General features: G+C 38.4%; 1 protein-coding gene across 2 annotated transcripts in view; it reads left to right on the forward strand.

Annotated features, from left to right (window-relative positions):
• Positions 1 to 16,873, forward strand: part of ctnna1 (catenin (cadherin-associated protein), alpha 1) — an 80,944-nt gene that overhangs the window by 45,971 nt on the left and 18,100 nt on the right. For both annotated transcript variants that reach the window (XM_044206335.1, XM_044206334.1), the window contains exons 10-15: positions 5,146 to 5,238; positions 6,356 to 6,512; positions 7,255 to 7,455; positions 11,465 to 11,616; positions 15,190 to 15,300; positions 16,397 to 16,578. In XM_044206335.1, coding sequence (XP_044062270.1) covers positions 5,146 to 5,238; positions 6,356 to 6,512; positions 7,255 to 7,455; positions 11,465 to 11,616; positions 15,190 to 15,300; positions 16,397 to 16,578 — 896 coding nt within the window. The remainder of the gene's footprint in view (positions 1 to 5,145; positions 5,239 to 6,355; positions 6,513 to 7,254; positions 7,456 to 11,464; positions 11,617 to 15,189; positions 15,301 to 16,396; positions 16,579 to 16,873) is intronic.

Consider the following 16,873-nt stretch of genomic DNA (forward strand, 5'->3'; position numbering starts at 1 on the left):
ACTAAAACTAAGAGAGAATCACACACTAATTTAAGGAAAAAGGACTGTATTTCAGACATTGGTGGTGTAAGCACCAGTCAAATGAAAACAGTCAAATAAAGACAATAGAACACAGTATGGACACAAGTTTACAGAGATTATAAAAAAAAAAAAAATCCCAGCATAATGCTGCTAGTTACACTTTAAGCATTGGGCAAACTTGGTTAAATCCAAATCTCCCGGGTATCTCAATCCAGTTGTGAGTACAGTGTTGTAACTAATGAAACTCCTATTTATATATTTCAATACACTTTGCAAGTGCAGTAACACACATTGTACTGCAGATAGTTTAAAAACCCCACAGGAATCTACAGTGTATTTTTAAAATTTGAAAGCATGTGTTCCCCTTAGATAAAAAAATTCTTAGTGGCACAGTCAAATCACATATTTCTGTGTTGCATTAAGGCACCACTAAAATAAATGAAATTCACACATTCTAATGACATTTCAAGCTAATGACAGTACACAAGGACATGAGTGTAGACAGCTGAATTAATCTTAAGGTATGTTCAGTTGCTTAGTGAATTCTAGAAGTGACGCGATAGCATCCAAAGGCAATGTAGAGACAAGAGCAGATGCAACCAGGCGGCTGTTCATTCTTATTGCTGTAAATTAAGGCAAAGATGCATCTGCGTGAGTTGAGTGTAGTGATGATGTCATCAGTAAATTGACAAATGTGTGGTCTTTCTTTAAAATAAAATCCTGTTTTTAGGGTTTAAGTTACAGATTTCAAGCTCATCACCTGTTCAGTAACTGATACAGTAGTAGTAATTACTGGGAATTATATTTTATTGTAATGAAATATGCAAAAGTTGCATGCCATGATGACCTTATTGTAGCTAAGAATTGCAACTGTTTCAGGAGCAGCCAATGTTGCATTTTATCATTTCAGATGAACCCATAGCTCTTTAGCACTAGCTAATATACTTGCCAAAAGTACACAGTCAAGCATTGTATCATTTTTCAGGAAAAACTGTAGAGCAAGCCAACATTAATACAGTTGACTGAGCAATAGGTAAGTCACAGTAGGACTCTTGGCTTTCACCTCTGACTGAAAACGGTTGACATTTCCCTGCAAATGCATCGTGCAAAGTGGGTATTGAACAATACTGTAAGTTGCTCTGGAAAAGAGCCTCTGTCAAACACTGTAGTTGTAAATGAATGGAGTTGCAGTGTCCAGAGTGAGAAGTAACAAACTGTTTGGTTTCTTATCACATAAGAAAATAATATGTTGTAGATGCATTATGTCCCCTATTCAGAGGTAGGAACAGCACAGTGCCACCAATCTCAGGCTCTGTTTGCATGACATCATTGAGTTGTGCAAGTGTAGGCTGCCTTAAGGCAAATGGTGCATTAGTTCACACATTTGTTTGAAAGCAACATTATGGCTGACCCACATTCATTTGTAGGCCCCTTTAAGCAGCTCCTCTACCCTTTTTTTTGTCAGAACATCATTCTGTTGAGGCCTAGCATTTATATCATTAAATAAAGCCAAGTTGGTGTTTTTACTTTTCTTAGTTTCATTTACTTGAAGTGTCAAATCCTGCTGATAGACTTTGCACAAGTTATCAAACAGCTTGTAATTATATGACAAAGTTTGCTTAATCTCTAAATGAATTAAATCAAGGTTATTTGACCTGACAACAGACATTGCCACCATTGCAGCCCTGTGCTCTTGGGAGTCAGGCTGAAATATTCCACATTGCACCTATTGTCTTATCATATCTTTGTTCTTAATGTTATTAGGCTGTGTTCAAATGTAGTCATATCTGAAAAGAAACTATGGCAATAAATTTTCATATTGATGATAATAAGCCTTCAGGCTTTTTTGTGTTTTTATCCTCTGATTTTAAAGTATGTAATGGCTGATGTGTAGTGTTATGTGTTTTTAGTCATCAAATAAATTCATTCATTCATTCATATTTGTTGCCAAATCCAATGCTTTAGCGATGAAATTCATCATCTTAAGAGCAGGGGGAAAATAGACTGAGCTTAGTGTTGTTGCTTCAAGGCCATGTTCTTCAAGGTTCCAGGGTGCTCAGGATGATGTGGAGATTTTAGCACTGAGTTAGCAGAGGAAGAACGTAGCCTGGAAAAACAGCTGAATATACAGCATCTGTCCTCATCAGATGCCTTAAATTCATTTGAATTGTTCTCCTTATGACAAAAAACAAGTGTCTTTATGTCCTGATGCGAAGATGAAATGGAAAGATTGACACCTGAATGGAGGGAATGGAGAAATGGATTCAATTTGACGTGCACCAAGCTTTGAAGCTCAAAACCAGGTAATGGGATGGTAGTAACATTAGATGGGGGTTAAAATGCAGAGATGGCTCCATTGAGGTGTGACCAGTGATCCAATGTGTAATCAATGGTGGAAATTGCCAGAATTTACTGGGGGAACTCGCCTCTGGATTCTTTTTTTGTGTTATTACATGTTGTTTTTCATACATTTTAACGTTTTTAAGCATGACTTACCTTTTATCAAGTTTCCAACCTTTTTTTAATTAAGAGTGCTACTAAAAAAGAAATACAGCTACAGGTTTTTACCTCAGATTTTATTTAATACACTGATGACATTGCATATTTAGCTTCCAAAACACATTCTCATCTTTTTCCCTCCTCTCCTCTTGTCCTGTCCTCTCTCCTCTCCTGGTAGCCAAGGGGAAATATTTACGATCTGGTATCTACCCCTTTTTAGTTATACTTCCTCAAGCTTTCTGTCTGCATTTTCTAAGCATTTGTAAGTCAGTTCATTAAGGCAGATACATATTGTTTTGCATGGTATTTGTGACCCAATGTGATTCATTGAACTTTTGCTGTTATTGCATAATGTTGGAATAATGAGACAGTAGGGGTACACCTTTCTGATCACAACAAGCTCTGTTTATCATCTCATCTATTCAAATCTACATAATATCCATCACGTTTTACATAGACTCTCACACGTAGCATTTCTACTGAGCCAGGGTGCACTGAATGGTAGTTAAAGAGATGGTGCTGTGAAAATGGTACACCGTGATAAAGTCACAAGGATAAAGTTTATAGGATTGTACTTCCTTCGTGTATGTGCCTAGGCAGCATAATTGAATTACTGGTCCTTACTGATTTCAAATTATTTGACATGTTGATTGTCATTGAATGAAATGCATATTGTTGGTTATTATAGATTTGTATAACTTTGTAGCCTGATGAAGCTGCCGTTGTGTTTTCCTGTGGAAAGAAAGTAAGAATGAAAACTGGTGCATTTTGGTACATGTTTGCACAGACTTAGTTAACTCTGACTCCCCTGACACTTTAAATGGTGTGGTACAGCATGGCATATGGAATAGCGTTAGTTGACTTGAGGGTACACTTTCCTTGTTTGGCCTCCTCCACAGTCGCGTTATGCTGAAATGGCTGCTTTCCCAGTGGTGTCACAGTGAGAGTAAGAGAAAGCTTATGTGAAAGATCATGAAAGTCAAAACACAAGTCTCCATAAAGTGCCAGATTTTCTTTATGTACCCACTCTCGCCCCTCCTCTCGGGTTACTGAATGTTCTCCCTGTGGTCCCTGCATGTGGTTGCATAGTGATTTAGGATATGTTTATATCAATGTTTCAGTGCTTCACCAGCGCTGTGGAATAAGTGCTTCTCATCAGCAAAATTGCTCAGGAATTTTGAGGCGGGGGTTGACATCTTCTTGTAGAATTGAGACTGAGGAGAAGAGATTCTTTCACACTCTTTTATTCTGCTACTCTTGCAGCCAGTGATGCATTATTATTTTCATAGATTTGCCCCACATTTCTATGCTTTTATAATAGTATTTTATCTACCAGCTTGAATTTTGAGATCCCAGAACTTAGTAAAGTTCATCAGGGAAAACATGAGTAATCAGATCACACAGGTTGAAAATAAACCAGTTTTCCCTTCTTATTACAAATAAAATTACAAATATTGAAATGAATATCCAAGCTGTCCATTATAAACATTAATTTGATTTTGAAATGCAACTTTCTGCTTTGGTTTTGTCTAATTTGACTTTTATAGTTGTGAATGCATGTAGTGTTTAAATGCAGTGTATGATCATAGTTGACAGTTCTGTTGCACTCAATTTTAGATATTATGGTAAAACTAGGGTTTTGTTTACAATGTATGTGATAATCTCACTGTCTATGTTGCTGCCTGACCCAGATCTCAGCAATTCAATTAGTGAGTAAAATATAACAGATTGATTGCTGACATTACGAAAATACAACTCAGGTTGTTTAAAAAAACAACAAAAAAAACATTTCAGTCCTTGTTCCTGCTATAGTACAATCAAGAGGTTTTTTAGCTTTTTGTAATGATTATGTTTCAGCATATTTTCTGTCCATTGGATAATCCCACTTTGGCACAGTTCCTCACATCCCAGGCATTCTGTTTTAGCATTGTTGCCAGCACATCCAAACCAACAAATGGGAATCTTCAAAGTCTCTGACCTAATTTTTTGTGAATATGAGCAGATGCATAATATTACTGGAAGATGCAAGAATATTTAGAAATAATTGTGGGAGATCTTGATTTGTTGGTCAATACAAGAAAATATACTCACAAACCATAAATGTTGGCAGCCGCAAGCAAGACTTGCTTAGCTCAGCACTCCAGTTCTCGCTTGTTTATGAAAGTGTCAGGAATATTTGCCACTCTGATTCCAGGAGCCTAATGGCAATCTGGCAGCCTTGTGATATGTTCACTGAGATCAACCATGTCCTTCAATTACCAGCTACAACTTACGTATGCATTTGGAGAAACAAATACAAAACTTTTATTTTATCTATTCATTCAACGGCTTAGCTTTTGTTTTCCCTCCTAGTTCTTTTCCCCCCTCTGTGCCATCATATTGTATCATTTTAGCAGCTTTATAAATTAATCCTTAGCAGTGGGTTTGTATTCCACAGGGATCAGTTGTATTGCAGAGCTGCTCCAATTCTGATAGAGAAGAATCCTTTACCCAGGCTACCATAATGAAGTTATCTAAGTTTAATTATGTATCTATGTGTTACTCTTTCTTTGTTTCCCTCAAAATAAGACTGTCATAGTCCCTGTTTGTGGCTAAAAAGTATATGTATATGTGTTTTCTGTTTAGGTGGCCAACCTGGCATGCTCCATCTCCAACAATGAAGAGGGAGTGAAGCTGGTCCGCATGGCAGCATCTCAACTGGAAAGTCTTTGCCCCCAGGTAACTGGCTGTTTTGTCCCCAACTTCCACCCAGCTCATTGATTGTGCACCTCTTTGAGAGGCTGCCACATTGTGTTTTTAATACTAGCATTAAGAGTTGCCAGTATATAAATGATAGTAATGATTTTGATATAAATACTTCAACTGTTCAGGACTACTTACATGCAGTTAAGTATTTTCTATCCAGAATAGGACAGTATTAAATTTTTTGCAGTTGCCATGTACACACCTTAATTGGATTATCAAATTAGCTAGAATAATGCAAATAACAGACCTGTCTTACTTTTCAATCTTTTGAATTAGGGTGGTATGGATACACTGTAGTCTAATTTCTTTCAGTGTTATGATTCTGTATTTGTGCCAGAAAGGCGGTGGAGTGAACTGGATTACAACACTGTATGTGTCTGGTCTTTCTTCCCACAGTCTATTAATTTTAACAATAATGAAATAAAATAAAATATGGAAATAGTCACAAACATGACACACAAAAGTGGTATAGCTAGTGGTAATAAGGGGGAAAACAAAAAAAGAAAATAGCTTATTGGAGTTTCGAGTGCAGCGACAAGGACATGTTTTCCACCTGCAAGCAAAGTAGTTTTGTTTTGTTTGTTTTTTTTTTTTTTTTTTTTTTTTTACATAAAACCATCCACCATTCCATCCATGTACAAAAACCTCCAGTTCCAGATTTAACAGTTTAGATGCACAATATTTCACCGAACTCTGTGGGTTTAATTTCACACATACTATAGTGGATATAGCAGACAAGTTGGGTAGACTAAGGAAAAACATCAATACCTAAAGTCTTGTTGTCCATGTGTCCACCATTGAGCCCATCTTTTCATACCCCTTACCATGCTAACTACCAGTCCCTCATCTGTACCTCTGAGCCAGCCCTCTCCACTATGCTGCCACTGCTCCTCTTAATCTCATCTAATGACTCCCATTCACCCTGAGCTTTGATATCCACAGATGTTTCTTCCCCCAAAACAAGCAGCCATTCATTTTATTTCATTCAATCCTTCAAAACACTCCATGTCGCAAAATCAACCTATGCTAATGTTGTGGCTGAGGGCTATGCTGTAATGGAACGTTAATGGCTGTAATTGGGTGATTACAGGTGATTAATGCAGCGTTAGCCCTTGCTGCCAAGCCCAACAGTAAAGTGGCCCAGGACAATATGGATTTGTTCAAGGAGCAGTGGGAGAAGCAGGTCCGCGTCCTCACTGATGCTGTTGATGACATAACATCCATTGATGACTTCCTTTGTGTGTCTGGTGAGTGCTACTCATTTGCATGTCATAGCCATGCAGGGGCAAGAACAGACATTGCACTGTTTGATTGATCACCTTATTGATAGACAGCGCTTTTGGTCAGTATTAAGATAGATTTGCACAAAGCACTTAAGACCATTCTTAAAAGGAGGTAAAACAGTTGTAAAGGATCTGTGGTATTAGTCTTTTCTGGTGAGAGCCATACATACCAAGGCTGATTGGGCTCTACAGAGGAAAGCACTGAAGCATCAGCAGCACTACTTCTGAAATTGACATCCTATCACGTGTGTTTAAAGCGCACACATTTTTTGTCAGGCATACCCTTAAAGAGTTCTTGTTAAGCATTAAGCAGAGTGACTTCTCTCACCTCCAGTCAAGGACAGACTGTAATTTACACAGTGGACATTTGCATTCTACAGGCTCCCCATTAATAACCAGTCTACGAATTTGTCTTCAGCCCTCCCCATCCTATACTTGAGCTTCCCAGTGGCCCTCTTAATTTCAGGATTATGCAAACACAGACTCAAGACTGAGAATTTCCTGACTATATCTATTTTATTACTCATAAACATGTACATCTTTGATTAAAGCATGTCTTGGATGAAAAAAATGAAAGTACTGTTTTAAGTTAAACTTCCACACTAACCTCTTTGTGTCCAGGCAGGCTGATGGCATGTTTAGAACAAAGTGTTTTGGGTAATACAAAGTATACACGGCTAATTGCATTGTTGTTTTATGTCCCCAGAGAACCACATCCTGGAGGATGTGAATAAGTGTGTCATCGCTCTGCAGGAGAAAGATGTTGACGGTTTAGATCGCACTGCTGGGGCTATTCGAGGCCGTGCTGCCAGAGTCGTCCATGTGGTCACTTCTGAAATGGACAATTACGAACCTGGAGTCTACACAGAGAAGGTCTTAGAGGCCACCAAGCTCCTCACCGACACAGGTACCACAGAAACAAAACGATTTAATGATCCAACGAATAGTTGTTTATTTCTGCCAATAGATTGCATTTACATACACTTCAATAATTTGACTGTATATGAGTATTCAGATGATCATATATAACTAAGACTAAGACACACCAGGATTACTTCTCGAACTTTTGAATTATTGTAGCATGTTTTGCCATACTCTAAATTCTATTATTGTTTTAATTATGCACATGCACAACAACGTTCATGGATACATTCAAAAGGGAGAAGCTATGCTTCATATTCATGTAACTCTACACATGAAACAATGGACCCTCCAGGGATACCATTTTTCGGTCCAGTGCGATGAGAAAGAGGGTCATACATTGCTACCTGTTTTCTTATTTCCTAATAGGGTCTCTGTCACTAAGGTGGTATGGTGAACATACATACATACCCAACCCTCCTTGAGTTTTTTACTAATTGTTGAGTGCTCATTATGAATCCAGCATACATTAAATTAACTGAACCCATCTATCTTGGTATGGGTGTGGTACTGTGTCCACTTTATGCCTGATACAGTGTTTTGTGTCACAGCCAAAGACATACCCAGATTAGTCTACTCAGTTGTTTCTCAGAAGTCTACTCTTAAAGAGCTTTTCAAATGTCTTGACTCTGGATGCTGTTTCAAGTTGAACATTATTAGCATTTAAAAAACCAACACTTTTTCAGGTACACCCAGAATTGGATTGGAAAATGCAATTTTTGGTTAGGTGAAGTTGAGACTTGTTTTCAGCCCTTCCTGTATTTATTATGATTACTCCGTTGTGGGATCCAACCACCTCGGACTCAACTGACACTACTAATCTGCACAGCAGGCACTGTTCAGTTGTCAGATAGCCCTGAATATCTTAACTTATCTAAAAAAGTGAAATCATGGAAGTTGTTTTTGTCCATGTGCTGTGCTACAATGGTGTGAAAAAGTGTTTGCCCCCTTCCTGATTTTATTTTTTTTGCGTGTTTGTCACACAAAATCCAAACCTACATGGCCCTGTGTGAAAAAGTGATTGCCCCCTAAACCTAATAACTGGCTGGGTCACCCTTAGCAGCAACAACTGCAATTAAGCGTTTGCGATAACTTGCAATGAGTCTTTTACAGCGCTGTGGAGGAATTTTGGCCCACTCATCTTTGCAGAATTGTTGTAATTCAGCCACATTGGAGGATTTTTGAGCATGAACTGCCTTTTTAAGGTCATGCCACAGCTTCTCAATAGGATTCAGGTCAGGACTTTGACTAGGCCACTCCAAAGTCTTCATTTTGTTCTTCTTCAGCCTTTCAGAGATCCCACAACAACATCCAAAGAACTGCAGGCCTCACTTGCCTCAGTTAAGGTCAGTGTTCATAACTCCACCATAAGAAAGAGACTGGGCAAAAATGGCCTGCATGGCAGAGTTCCAAGACGAAGATCACTGCTGAGCAAAAAGAACATTAAGGTTTGTCTCATTTTTGCCAGAAAACATCTTGATGATCCTCAAGACTTTTGGGAAAATACTGATGAGACAAAAGTTGAACTTTTTGAAAGGTGTGTGTCCCATTACATCTGGCGTAAAAGTAACACCGCATTTCAGAAAAAGAACATCATACCAACAGTAAAATATGGTGGTGGTAGTGTGATGGTCTGGGGCTGTTTTGCTGCTTCAGGACCTGGAAGACTTGCTGTGATAAATGGAACCATGAATCCCGCTGTCTACCAAAAACTCCTGAAGGAGAATGTCCAGCCATCTGTTTGTGACCTCAAGCTGAAGCGAACTTCGGTTCTGCAGCAGGACAATGATCCAAAACACACCAGCAAGTCCACCTCTGAATGGCTGAAGAAGAACAAAATGAAAACTTTGGAGTGGCCTAGTCAAAGCTCTGACCTGAATCCTATTGACATGCTGTGTCATGACCTTAAAAAGGCAGTTCATGCTCGAAAACCATCCAATGTGGCTGAATTACAACAATTCTGCAAAGATGAGTGGGCCAAAATTCCCCCACAGCGCTGTAAAAGACTCATTGCAAGTTATCGCAAACACTTGATTGCAGTTGTTGCTGCTAAGGGTGGCCCAACCAGTTATTAGGTTTAGGGGGCAATCACTATTTCACACAGGGCCGTGTAGGTTTGGATTTTGTTTTCCCTTAAGAACAACCCTCATTTAAAAACTGCATTTTGTGTTAACTTGTGTTGTCTTTGACTAATATTTAAATTAGTTTGATCTGAAACATTTAAGTGTGACAAACATGCAAGAAAAAGAGAGAGAGAAATCAGGAAGGGGGAAAACACTTTTTCACACCACTGTATATCATTATCAGGCAGTATGTGTGAGCTGTTTTAGCTTCCATCACTAGCAAACTAACAAGATGGCAGAACAATTTGTCAGTTGTCAGATTTGGAAGAGGGTGGGCCCATTAAAAGTCAGGAAACGCAGGCGGGTTGTAGTTCAAGCAGGATTTCTGCTATGGCTGAGAGAGGTGGTGAACTCTGGAGATATAGACTGTCGTCACAATTTTTGTCAGATTTTCTCATGTCCTGTCCATAATAAAGTGATGGAAATCAGGTTAAAACTCAACAGTTGCTCTCTAAGTGTAACATTTCTCATCTGACAGGCAATGACATCCATGTTACAAATATAATCAAGTATTAATGCATTAAACTGGCAAGAATTACGTTTTTCATTGGTATACTTGGAGTCTCTGAAGTTTCAGACATTTGTAGGTTATTAAAAGAATTCGGATTTCATCAGTCAGTAGGCTATGGCTTTCCATAGGTTTGAATGCCTTCTGAACCAAATTCAAATTTTTTTTCCCCATTTGTCACTAATTTAAAAATGAAAGTAACCGGTAAGTGTATGTAAATGTCTGTATATGTACTGTGCATTTATTAAGAATCCTAGTTGCAAAAAGCAAATTACATTGATAAATCCAAAGCGTATTGATCGCAATGAAATAATCACAAAGTCTCTATATTGGCACCTATTTGAAACAATATGTGTGTTAATGTTCTCTTTATTTTGTGATGGGTTTGGTAGTGTTGCGACACTGAGAAAGGAGATGTGACTCAAAGTTGGTTGCAGCTAAAGTTCATTAGCTGTACATTAGACATGAATGCTCTTTGTATTTTTAATGGAAAATTGTTTGAAAGACTCACCAGTAATAGGTTGAGGGAAGTGATCACTGTGACTGTAACAATCACAATACTAACAGATTTTCAATTTTCTTTTTAACATAATTTTCATACAGAAGCCTGCAGGTTATGAACGGTCTGTAAGCACAAAACCAAATCCTCCTTTTTTTTTTTTTTTTTTTTTTTTGCTCCTGCTGCTCTCTGCCTCCACATCTGCATCCTGACATCCATGCCTCTCCCAATGAAGGCCTAGCTGAATCCTAAATACAGAATTTGAAATACTATTAATGCAGAGGTGCTGGAGAGCCTTCTAGACCTGTTATTATATTGTCAATAAGGCAAAATACATGTCTACTGGGACAGCTTTGTGAAACCTACTATTAGAAAACTCTATTATGCCAAATCTGGGATCTATTCCCTTTTTAGAGTTTTGTTCCCTATTTCTCATGCAACCATAGAAGGCAGTACAGTAAGTAAGTAGACCAACAGTGAAAAATTCCATCTGTGAAAGTTGAATGTAATTCAATTTTAATTAATCATCATTAATCAGTTTTGTGTTTTCAACAGAACAGAATTGAGCCATACTAGTATCTTTTGAGGGGGTCATTTATTATAATCTCAGATATAATTTCCTCAGTAGACTGACTGTGTTGATGTTTTATGTCAAGTAGCTTTTGACAACCTTTTGATAAAATATTCAAGTGGTATGACACATTCCATCCCTCACTCAAGGCATGTGTTTGTTCTTTTACGCTGTGCTTACTTTGGTTATGTACCTTCTTTCTCTTTGTGTTTTTTGGAGTGAATCTTCATCATTATTGTTTTTCTTTTTTTCTTTTTCCCTTTATCCTCCCACCCTTCATCCTGCCTTTTTCAGTCATGCCACGGTTCACAGAACAAGTGGAGTCTGCAGTGGAGGCCTTGAGTGCAAACCCCTCACAACCTGTGGATGAAAATGAATTCATTGACGCATCCCGTCTGGTATATGATGGCATTCGCGACATTCGCAAGGCTGTCCTCATGATCAGAGTAAGTCACATTGTTTTGTTCTACTTCTGGAACACAATACTTGATTTTCACCCTGACATGAGCTTAAAACAAATATCTTTTTATCTTTAAATGAGAGCATATTCTCTTCTCTGTTCTATATTAAATCTGGACAGTGGACAATAAATGCTGTTTCACTTCAGGATGTTTTTACATGTATAGAAAGTTTTGCCTTTAGCAACATCAGGAAGCTGTAAATCCTTGAAAACCACAAACCACACAATCCTTGTGTAAAAGTTCACATTCATTTCCCATGGACATCAGTAATATGATGTGGTTTAACATTTCAACAGAAGTCTCAACATTGTCAGAGTCCTTGGTTATTGTAGTGTGATGTAATTTTATATATATATATATATATATATATATATATATATATATATATATATATATATATATATATATATAATTAATTAAATAAATAAATAACTAATATGGCCACTGGTCTGTGCACCAGATGTTTTTAATGGTATGTGTGTATATGCGTGCGGTCCTAGAAGCCAATGATTAACTTGTCTCATGCAAGAGCTGACCTAATTGACCAGAATTGCAATCTAGTGTAACAACAGCCTTAGTTAATGGCCTTTGCTTGAGTAGAACTATAACTGAGACAGATGGTAGTTGGGTGCCTAATTGACTGACAATGATCCGACAACAAAACCCACTCCAGCTGTGAAGAGAAATGTATAGTTCTTAAGGCTTTACAGTATAACTAGTTTCACACTGCAAAATTAGAATTTTTATATATTAAGTAAGTGGATTTGTTTAAACCGCCTCTCATGTGTAACAGTACCTAATTATGTATTTGCTATGTTGAGTTATGTGCTGGTTGGTTGTATTATGCCATCTTCCATTATTTTCAACACTTTAATCTTTTGAATTGGAATCATTAGTCTTGACAGCACATTTTGAATTGACAGTGGTGCTCCAAAACAGCGCCTAGGCTCCCATGAATAATGCTGCTCAGACATAGACAAAAACCAAATGAGAGAGGGACCATTATGCAGTATTTGCATTATAATAAGCAATTGATTTAAGATGGAGGTTTTAATTAGCATTCTTTAGTTGGACTGCGAGCCAGAGAACTACATTCAATTTCCATCTGCCCCAGCTCTACTCTTGTTATCCAGATTGATTAAGCTGTTAACATTGGGCCTGTGGGGTGGGCTGAACACTACATGTGTTGGGTGTGTGTAGGTGTGCATGTGTGTTAAAAATAACAGAGGATTTATGAAAAATCTTGCTTACTTATAATTAATCTGTCAGATTAATTCTGCCTTTCTTAAATGCTAGCAGGAGATAGTGATGAGACTTAACTCAAACTTCATCCATTATCTTAAAAGGAAAATTATGTAGTTCCCCATGGGTTTGCCAGGATTTCTTGATCAGGTGTGTGAGGTAATCATCACAGGTTTTGTGGTGATTATTCAGCAGAAAATGGCTCAGCTGCATAGCTGGGTAATTATGGAATTTCCAGCAACATCTATACAGCAGTCTCCTTAAGCTTACTCTGAATTGCGATGCTCTTAAGTGTATCAAAAACATTCATTTCTATCTAGAATAACATAACCCTTTGCTTGGCTGAACTGTCTGTCAGTGACACAGTTTACATGTGAAACTAGGCATGTTCAGCTCGGAGTCCAAAGAAATATGAAATATTGCTAATCAACTGAGTTGAGCACTATGAGACAACTTCTCTAGAGGGCATGTCCACGCACACACTTACACACTCGCTCTCCAGCCATTTTTCTGTAAACCCTCACATGCATGCGCTGCATAGTGGCCTACTCTTAAATCAGAACTGACAAGTGTGTGGTTGGGGCTACTTAAGATAGACAAGTCTTTAACCTTTGTAAGTGGTGCACAGGCAGCCTATGTTGGACATCCCTTGGATATTTGACAGGCGGAGAGAACCCTCTCCAGCACCTACAGCGACATTAGAGAATATGACTCCCAGATATCAAACTGTCTCAAAGTCAGGGAGCTGCTGACAGCAAGATACAGGGGGCAGCTGTCGTTACTTTATGATTTGAGTAGTGCGCCACGACCCAAGGTGATTTTGCTGACTCTGTCTTTAAAAAAATAAATAAATAAATAAATAAATGTGATTGTCTGCTCTACTCACAGAGGATATGAGCAGGATGTCTCAAAAAGAATAACAATGGGGGATTTTACTATTGGACTGATCTGTCCCCATCTACAGCAGCAGAAACAAATGCTAGACATGAAGAAGGCCTACTTTCTAGCATTGTACTAATTTCAGCTCTCTCTGTCTTCTATAACTATAGCACTTCAGATACCATCTGGTTATATGTTATAGGTGATACAGGTGGAACTGAATATTTCAGCTTTCAGACACACAGTGGAGATGCTGGACATTTTATATTTAAAATCAAAATTTTAAATTAAATATTGATTACCGTATTTTGCCACAGCAAAAATGGTAATTAATATTTCATTTACTGTGACAACAGTACTACCTTGACATCTACCTACCCTTTTAATTTAACAGCAGGCTATTGTTGTCACTTCTCTACAGTAGTTTCCCATTGGGTGCCTACCTTGAGCTATCATTTCTGAGCCTCCCACATTCACAGGTTATCTGTTGCACAGGCCACAGCAGGTGAAATCTCTGCCCCACTGAACAGCATTGTCTGGGTTGAAAGAGATGCCTATGAGTCACTACAGCTTTGTATCTGAAACCATACCCCTATTCCCTTGAGAACAAGAGCATCTCTACATTTCATAAAGTAGTGTAAGGTTGTTCAGAGACCTTCAGCTATTTTTAGATGTGAGGGCTCCAAATCCATTACAGAAGGGAGGTATTGAGACAGCTGGATAAGCACAAGTAGCGGCACAGATGTGATAATGCACCTTTATCTGTCCACATCATCTTCCCTGTGCCCATATCATCACCAAATACATTTTCTTGTCAGTCAGTATTGCATTTTGCCTTAAGCATGACCTGTTTGAGGTAGAAATTCTTTTTGAATATTAATATTTATAGCAAGATACTTGCTCGTACTTTGTTTTGCATTCAAAGCTAGGGAAGTGGTGAAGGATCAGAGATGAAGTAGCAGCACTCTAGAAGAACACAACTCATGCCTCACCCGTGTTTCTACATATAGCAGCAGCAGATGGGACTCTGGAGCGTTTTGCTCCCAATATGTTTTATACCAGCTTGTACCTTCATTTTCCCTCTTAAAATGCACAGGCAGCACATTACACTTGATTTACAAATTCATTTAGAGTTTACAGTTTCTTGTACCATGCTATGGGGAAGAAGACATTTATCTGATGCTGCCCTGGCTGGCAGCGCCAAGGCATTTCTCATAGATAGTAAGCAGGTTGGTTATTTAATAGTGCTCAAAAGGCTGTAGTATGCTAATATTATTTTATGTTCTCCACTTACAACTAACTTCTTTTTCTTACCCGTTCCTCCTTTTTCTACCCTTTCTTTTGTTTCCTCTCCCCACCCTGTTTGGCTGTTTTGATCTGTCTCTCCTCCGCTGCCCTTCCTTTGCCCCTTTCTCCCTCTCTGTTGTCCCATTACAGACTCCAGAGGAGTTGGACGATTCTGACTTTGAGACTGAAGACTTTGATGTTCGCAGCAGGACAAGCGTGCAGACAGAGGATGACCAGCTTATTGCTGGCCAGAGTGCACGGGTAAGTTGTCCATTGCTTCTCGTAGTATTTACAGACATTCCCGAGTCTGATCTCCTGCTTTTAAAATCTTTAGTTGTCAAATGGCATCAATAATACCTTGTGAGAAATGGGAGACATGTACGAAGGAAAAACACATATACATATTGGAAGTACGCACATTTATATTCTTAATATTTTCCATAAACAAGACTGCATTCACTAGTGCCCCACAGAACAGGCATACTTGAAGATGGTTAAATATTGAATTAAAAGCTTGGCTATGTGCTTCAGTTATTGAGTTGAATATTGCCATCCAACTTGAGTAAATTCATGTGGCATGTTTGACAATTTACATTTGAAGAAAAATGTAATCACTTTCTTGCCACAAAGAAATATATTTTAGAATACTACATAATCAGAAGAGCAATTTGAAATCTCAGTCACAAGGCTATAGTTTTAGAAAATAGTGCATTTTGTATTTTATATGCTAGACTAAAGGTGACTTAAGGCAGAAGTATACTTCAGCCTCTAGTCCTGTAACAGACTTTTGATCTTTCTATGATGTCTTCATTCCTTCTGTCTAATTCATGCTATGACAGGCTTCAGGCCTTGTGACTCAGAGTGACCCTTTTCTACGATAGAACACTCCTGGACGAATGAGGGACTACACCGTCTTATTTTGCGAATAACTTTTAGAATTTTTCTAAACACCACTACTAACCTCTTGGAATGTTTTAACAAAAACTGAACATTATAAGCTTTGTAAAGGAAGAATATATGGCAGAGCTGTTGCACTGGACTGCATTAGATTTTATAAATGTACCTAATAAAGTAGCCAGGAAGTATAGCTATCATTTAAGCATGTGTAAAAAATGAATGTATGAAAGAAGTTAAACTAGGAACACAGTAGTGTAATGCACCATAGTACCACAGTGATTCTCTGCTTTTGATGTCAAACAACACCATGCTCTTGGCTGGCAAGAAAATGTATGTGCATCCATGGAAACCATAGGAGATGATGTAAAACACAATGCCCTGGAGACAGAAATGGCCTCAGTAACAGTATGTTGAGGTCTAGTGTGCTAACCTTCTATGCTTTCCATAATTCCTCCTTCAGGCTATCATGGCCCAGTTGCCTCAGGAGCAGAAGGCAAAGATTGCAGAACAGGTGGCTAGCTTCCAGGAAGAGAAGAGCAAGCTGGATGCTGAGGTATCCAAGTGGGATGACAGCGGCAATGACATCATTGTGTTGGCTAAGCAGATGTGCATGATCATGATGGAGATGACAGACTTCACTAGGTGAGTTCGGACAAACAGCTTGGCTCACACCCAGAGCCATTTTTCTTCCCTGCAAATGATGGCTCATTTTGTAATTGTAGATATTTGTCTGGCCTCAGAAGGCATCTAAATGAATGGTTTGTAGTATGGCTGCACATTTTAAGTTTGTAGTCTGTGTATTTGTCTTTGTAGTGCTTTCTTCATTCACAGGGCCGATTATGCATGTGTCATCTTACCTTCCTCACATTAGTATTCCAGTAGTTGTGCAATTCAAGCAAAATGCCTCCAAGACAGAATGCATGTTTAAGTTGAGCCA

The sequence above is a fragment of the Siniperca chuatsi genome, linkage group LG8 (assembly GCF_020085105.1).
Source record: "Siniperca chuatsi isolate FFG_IHB_CAS linkage group LG8, ASM2008510v1, whole genome shotgun sequence".
NCBI classification, from domain to species: Eukaryota; Metazoa; Chordata; class Actinopteri; order Centrarchiformes; family Sinipercidae; genus Siniperca; species Siniperca chuatsi.